Raw genomic sequence first — 7,528 nt, forward strand, 5'->3', positions numbered from 1 at the left:
TAGATTCTAATTATATTTGTACCTTTGTATTTATCTCTTATAGACCACACATATACATACACTACATCTGCTCCAAGGCTGTAATACTGTGACTGTTGTGTTGAAGTTATCTCAGTGGGTCTCAAACGGTTTGGTCACAAATTATTCAAAAGATTATTTCCACGGCACACCTTCATATGATCATTATAGTTATAAAAAAAATAAGAGAATAAAGGAAAAACAGTTATGAAATACTATATGGCAGTAAAACAAGAATACAGTTTGAAAGGGGAGTGATTTGTAAAATATCCATAAAGAAAAAGAACATCTGCTTACAGTTGTGTTTCATCTGGGTGTTGAGAGATGTATCCATATGTTGCTCTCAAAGTGCACCAGATTGATGCTTTTAACTTCAATATTTAAAAAAAATCTTCCCAGGGGAGCATCCCCCGGACCCCCCTAGAGGAGGTGAGGTCCACTCCCCACTCGTAAAAAATAGCACTTTACCCCTGCCTATATGCCGTGAGCTGATTATCGAGCCTTCATTGTAACAGTCGCGGGTTTACTGTGTGTTTCCGTGTGGGGAGTTTTTTTGTGCGTGCTCTATAGTGCCCGTAATAGTGTTCACTGGAGTCCAGCACCCCCACTCAAAATACCTTCCCGCGCCTCTGCCCCAACCAGTCGTCTTTTTGCTCCACGAGCGGTAGCAGGCTATTTCATGCTGCATGTGTAATAAAAGGATTAGTTTGTGCTGCTCACATTCAGAATGGGCAGTAAATGGGACAGAGGGATATAAATAGAGACTACCTCGCTCAACACTTTCTATTTTCTGAAACAGATTGCTGCAAAAGAACATCTTTTCTCCACATTCATCGTCATTGTCACTATTTTGGTATTTCTATTAATACATCTTACTCTGATTTGGCTTTTGAGGTTTTTTTCAGTCAGTTGAAATCAGAATGGACCCGAATAATAACTGTGGGAGAACATGTTGAAAATGTATGTAGTGACATGGCTAAGCATTATGTAAGGATATGATGGCGAGAGGACAATAAACACCATATATGACATAAGCAATGTCCCTGTTGATGTTAAGGTAAGATTATCAGTTACTCTTAGGTCCAGGGCCAAGCAGCTTAAATGTTCAATTATTATATACTACTCTTATATAATCTCCATTGAAGGTACACTGTGGATTGTTAAAGCACTAGTATGCTATGGAGCAATATTGACAAGTAGGTCCCTGATATATTTTCTGTTGCTGCTGCAGTTAGGCTAAGCTGCAATGGAAGATTGTGCTTATGTCTGTCACGATTCTCATGTTATGTCACGTCTATAGTTTTGTAGGTTTGGGTGTTTTTGCTTTTTTCCATGTCATGTTTGCCTTTGGGTTATTGTCTTGTCATTAGTTTCCCTGGTGTGTCTAATTGTCTGATTATGTTCACCTGGGTCCCTGTGTTTTCTCCTCCCTCCTCACCTGTGTCTTGTTGTGTGATTGAGTCTTGTGTGTATTTAAGTTCTGGGTTGTCTGTCTGTCTTGGTCGGTTCGTCTTGTTCCCTGACTAGTTCTGCGGTGAGTGTTCTGTTTTNCAGAAAAGCCTGGTTTGGACACTTTACAGGCAGAAGAAACATTTCTATTAAAGAAAGAATTATACATTTCTTTCTTTTTATACCTTTAATACTAACTTAATTTTTATTAAAATTAATTAAACAATTATTTTTTATATTTTATTGTAATGTAGAGACAAGGCTTTTAGTGACAATCATGTATTGCTTTTCAATTATATGTTTAAAAAAAAAAAAAAAAAAAAAAAGTCTGAATATGATATTTGGCCTCAAATCATCCTAGGCCTGGCGCCCCCCCATGCGATCTTTGGCGCCCCCCCAAGGGTGGCAGGCCCCCCAGTTTGGGAACCACTGCTCTAAATAACCCTAACCCCTAGGATTAATGTTTTGTTATTTTGAGAAATGAAAAAGTTCATGTGGCGGAGCCAGCTACCCGCTATTAAAAAGTGGCGACAGATAACCCACAAGTACCGAGATTCTTATTTATTTTTTAGCAAAGATGCAGTCTAAATAGGTGAGACTGAATATGTGTAGACTCTCTGATGTCCTCATATGTTGTTTCGTTCTCTCCTTCAGATTACCACTACAGATTCACAGTCCAGTACAACCTCGACACTCTTCCCTCGGAGCAGCTGATCAGAGCCTCGTTCATCCACCTCCGCTCTTCCTCTCCCTCCTCTCCCTCCTCCTCCTCTTCCTCCTCCACTCCCCGGGCCTCTGAGCCTCTGCGCTGCAGGGCTCAGATCACCTCGCTGGGCAAAGAGAGCGTTGTGACCCTGGAGCCCCACGAAAGATGGTCTGAAACCGACATCACCGCTCACCTGCAGCAGAGGAAACAAAATGGCACCGGGGGTCACCTCACCCTCACCGCCCGGTACTGGTGCACCGAGCCTTGGAAGGAAGACGGCAGGTACTCGTCGTGGTGGCTGAGTCTTCGAGGGGGGAAAAGATGGCGAGGAGCGCTTCAGCTGGATGTCCCGGCTCTTCTTTTGTACCTGGAGCAGGAGCGGGATGTGAGGGATTACCTGTTTGAGGCAAAAGGTGAAGAAGTCATGAAGCGACTGCATCACTCTCATCCTTCTTTCATCCGCCAACGACGATCCAAAGAACTCCCGTCTTCAGACACGTCAGTGGATGTCCTGAAGAACTCCCAAACGTCCTCCTCGTCTTTCTCCAACGCCCCTTCGTCCTCCGCCGACTTCCCCAACGAGAAACGTAAAACCAGCATGCCGAAGAACCACTGCAAGCTGCACTCGTTCCGCCTGTCCTTCGATGAGCTCGGTTGGAGGAACTATATCGCGCCGCCGGTGTACAACCCGCGTTTCTGCCAGGGAAACTGCCCAAGGTTACTGACGTACGGCTTCCAGTCCCCGAGACACGCCATCATCCAGACCATCATCAACGACCAGGGCGTGGGGGATTTACCGCCTTTATCCTGCGTGCCTTTTAAGTACATGCCCATTAGCGTGTTGGTGGTGGAGAAGAAGATTGTGGAGTACAAGGAGCTGGAGGACATGGTGGCCGAGTCGTGCACATGTCGCTGAACACTCGCACTGAAAGACTACAAGAAGGGAGGGCAGATTTGGCGGGTCAGTCTTTGATCTACTAACCATAATGAGCTCGAGACTGAAGCAGGAAGTCGTTGTGGTTTCAGATCTTCCCCGTCCCTGTGAAAGCACTTTAAAAAGAAGAAGAAGAAGAAGTAGCCGCGAGAGGATTTACTGGTGTTCCTTTTGTTCTGAAGAGCACTGGGAAGAGTTGTGAATGTGCTGTTTGCAATATTTATAATGTCACTTATGTATTTTTCCTAGGGAGCTGGTGAATGTGGAAGCATTTTAAGCTACTTGAGTGTAATTTAACATGCTAAACCTAACTTCCAGGGTAATCTGATACAATTGATTAAACATCAGGGATACCTATTTTAAGAAAAATGATCCATCTTCAATGTCTAACCTCAAACCACGTAATCAGCCATGTAATGATTTTGTTTTTCTTGTGACTGTTTATATATTCGTCTGTTGTTCTTCTGTATCGTTCTTTTACAAAACCTGATCTGTGTTTCTTCTTCAGAGCCAGATTCTCCCAAAAAAATAGTGTAAAAAACATTTCTGGATATAATGTGATGGCAATGATTGAGGCCGCTGAGTTTATACGCTATAAAAAAGTATTTTAAAGGACAAAGTTACCGTTAAGGCCTTGCGACGTCGCACTTTTGCTGTTTACAGTCAGAACTTTTCCATTTTGTATGTATTTATAAACTTAAAAAAAGGCTGTTATTGGCTGAACTGCCTTAGAAAAAAAAAAACATAAAATTAAGGATTAAGAAAATATAACTGTTGAATGTTAAGAACGATGAACGGTAATGTTGGAGTGGAAAGGAATGCAATTTTTATTACCAGTGAATATGAATTATGAAATAAAATGCATGTTTTCTAAAACCTAAGTTATTTTCATTTGTTTAGGATGTCGAAAAGTGTATTCTGTGTCTTTTAAAATTGTACTTATTTTCAGGTTCATATCAGTATAGTGTCTCTACTTTAAAGAGTCCTCTCCTGCTGATGTTTAGGTGTATATCAGTATGTAGTGTCTCTACTTTAAAGAGTCCTCTCCTGCTGATGTTCAGGTGTATATCAGTATGTAATATAGATTAGATTTACCAAACATATAATACAATTTAAATATGAAAAGAGATTATGTTGAAAATTGAAATCAATACAATACAATCAAATTTATCTTAAGAAAACTGTCACAATTGTAAGTAGTTTGGTTCATGAATTTAAAGCTTGTAAGAAGATTGTGCAGCAACATATCCTAAAGCATTCCTCTTAAATAACACACCATATTTATAGTTTATTCAGGAGAGCATTTCGTAATAGATTGTGAGGAAATCTGTACCGAAGTGACTTTATTGTTCATATAACAAAACATATGGGATAGTGCGTTATTGCATTCAGTCCAGCAGATGGTGCTCTTTGCTAAAACAACATAATTAACTTTCAAACACGTCAAAAATCCAGCCATGGTCCTGGTTTGTACTTGAATGTGAAGTGTGTGCATGTTTCTTGTTGTATGCTGTGATCTCTGTGGCCTCTAAACATGTTCCTCAACATGTTTCTGTTTGCCTCTTACTCTTTGTTAACCTCACTATCAGCAGAGAGCCTTTGAGGTCATGTGGGATTTACACAAAGGAAAAAGTGCCAAGTCCCAAGATAAGTGACTGTGTTCCCAACTGCAAGGAAAGGTCAAATAACTAAAAAGATAAAACAAGAATGTGTTCATGCAGAGATTTACAGCTTGCAAAACTCACTCTCTAGAATGAAATTAACACATCCCTGGCTTGTATGACGTCGTAGATAATATAATGAAAAAAGTCATTATTGAAGTATTTTTCGTACTGATTTTTGGAAGTATTATGGTCGACAAGTTAAAGGAAAATCCTCCATTTCCTACCAAACCTATCTGCAAAGAAAGCCGATGTTTAAGACAAGAGATGCAATAATTTCGTCTTTAAACATGAAGGAATTAACAGATTACAGATGTATTGATTAATTGATTGATTGATACATTTATTTCGAACGAGTAAAATAAATAATTACAAAACAAAACAAATGTTGCAGTGCATAGTCATGTAAGAGAAATCAAAACAAAAAATTAAATTTACAACAACAACATTAACAACATAAACAGTGCCACATCTAGTGTTCGAAAATGAGCGAGAAGAAGCATAATTTATTTAATCTCGCCCCCTTGTCCCTAAATTATTTATTTATAATCTATAATCTGCAATAATTGTCATTTTTATGCATTGTTAGTATTATTTTTATTATTAATCTGCTTTACCTGTTGATTGACATATATACACATATACATTACACATACATACACTGATATACATATATGCACACATACATATACACACCTACATTTAAACTGAATGCTTAAATAAAAACATACAAATGAACAAAAACATGGCGACGTAAGTGAGTTTTATGAGTAGAGTAACAAATCTGTAATTGAGTCTTTTATATTGATATGATCTGCCTGAGGATCTGTTACTGTAACATTCTGTTTATACGGTTTTACGGGACCTCCCTGAATCTTTCATCGAGGGATTTGGGATGTGTGTGTCCTTCTCGTCCTAATCTCCTCTGACCAGGGACGTGCACAGACATTTGGAGGGGCTATTGCTCTAAACTGGAAAAAGGGCGCTAAATTCGTTATTCAGGCACATTTTTTGTTTTGCGGATTACGCATTATTCTTATTCTTATCATTCATCATCAGCGCAGTAACGGTAAGGTATCTAATTACTTATTTATTTAGTATTACATAACTTAGTAACAGAGATGGTCAAACTAAAGTGGTAGAGACATGGCAGAAATCTTACAATGAAGCGGGACATGGAAGTGTTTTCCCGTGAGAGGGCGATCAAGAAAAGAGAGCGAGCGAGTAAAAGACACAGAAAGACAGAAGCACAATTAGAACAAGTATATTTGGGTGTTTTTTTTGTAAATAACCGACGGTGTCAAGAGGAAGTAAAGTCCCCTGGTTTGTCCTCTATACTCCAGGCAGGCACATGGTATGATCACCATAGCCATAGGAGGCCGGAGGGCTTTCCTTTGCTTCCAGCTGTCAAGGCCCTGACACACCTACCCGATCTTGGGAGTCAGAGGCCCTCAGAGGCAGTCGGGCATTCGCGGCGCCCTACTCAGGTTGGTGTGTCCCGCACCGTCGTTACTTTACGGCACATTTTGCACCTCCCGCGGCCGATTCAACATGTTGAAACGGCCAAAGAAAGTCGGCCAAAGAAATCACTCTGATTGGCTGTTGCCTCTTTTGAATGACGAATACGCACTACCGCTGCCTGCTGGTAAGGACAGTTATTGCCACTCGTCGACTGGAGTCTTTGCGGTGCATTCGTAGGCGGGCGGCGTAGCCGACGTAGCGGACGTAAAAGTCGGGACGCCTTCGGTACGCGTTCTTTGGTCTCAGGTTGGTGTGTAGCGGCCTTAAGATTGTAAACAAAGTCACGTGACTGGGGGCAGATGACAGCGCTGACAAGGTGTGTTTCCCGCAGCGAGACGCTACAATACTAATTGTGGGCTTATCATGTTGATTCGGCCACAATAAAAAAGAAAAAAAATCTCTCACTCTCTCCAGAGGGGCAGGTCAGACAAAAATGGCAAACGGGCCGTTGCCCGGCAACATTAGCCCGTACCTGTGCACGTCCCTGGCTCTGACACATGTTGTAATGTTCAGAACTGACACACACTCACTCTGAGACGTTCCCATAAACGCCACACGTGTCACACATGGGAAGTGTCCTCTTACTAATCACCTCAGACAGAAAGGGGGCCATAAAGGTAAATTATTACAGGAAAGAGAACACTTCCAGTCTCTTCCTGGATCTCGTGTGCAGAGAGAAAGAAAGAAAGTGTGTGAAAGGTGAAGAAATGAGTCAGACAGACCGACTCCAATGTTTGCATTTACTGTAGGCTGTGTGTCATTGCTGTTATTTGTTTTACAGAAGTAGGATGCATGCAGCTTGGACGTGATACTCTGTACCCAAACTCCAAAAATGACCTCACACAATAAATTATTTGTCTTTCTGAAGCAATGAAGCCTCGATGAAGCTCATATTCAGGTTTCAAATTGTATTTTGTGCCTCCACTGTGACATGCTTTAAAGGGGACCTATCATGCAAAATGCACTTTTTGATGTCTTTTATACATAAAGATGTGTCCCCGGTGTGTCGGGGAACTCATGCAGCGTCAGAAAATAAAACCCTCTCTCTTTTCCTCCGTACCCAAATCTCTAAAAGCGGGGGTACAACGGAGCTGATCCAGATTTGCGTCCGATATGACGTAATATCGGAAGTTTGGACCCACGGCCCTATCAGAAAGAATAAAAAAGGAGCTGAGCTCATGCGGGACCCGGCAGCTACTGTCTAAACTAAATACTGCCGTGATGAAACGCCATATCATG

At 41.2% G+C, this 7,528-nt stretch overlaps 1 protein-coding gene across 1 annotated transcript; it reads left to right on the top strand.

The window, feature by feature from the left end:
* Window positions 1-2,087: 2,087 nt before the first annotated feature.
* bmp15 (bone morphogenetic protein 15) lies at window positions 2,088-3,977 on the top strand. Its single transcript, XM_010782744.1, has one exon. The coding sequence runs from the start codon at window positions 2,088-2,090 to the stop codon at window positions 3,087-3,089; it is 1,002 nt and encodes a 333-aa protein (XP_010781046.1). The 3' UTR covers window positions 3,090-3,977.
* The last annotated feature ends 3,551 nt before the right edge of the window (window positions 3,978-7,528 follow it).

Source organism: Notothenia coriiceps, unplaced genomic scaffold (genome assembly GCF_000735185.1).
Source record: "Notothenia coriiceps isolate Sejong01 unplaced genomic scaffold, NC01 NC01_scaffold00024667, whole genome shotgun sequence".
Taxonomy (NCBI): domain Eukaryota; kingdom Metazoa; phylum Chordata; class Actinopteri; order Perciformes; family Nototheniidae; genus Notothenia; species Notothenia coriiceps.

What these genes read in the sequence shown, in the direction of transcription:
- bmp15 (XM_010782744.1), top strand. Translation starts at nt 2,088, where the DNA reads ATGTCCTCATATGTTGTTTCGTTCTCTCCTTCAGATTACCACTACAGA.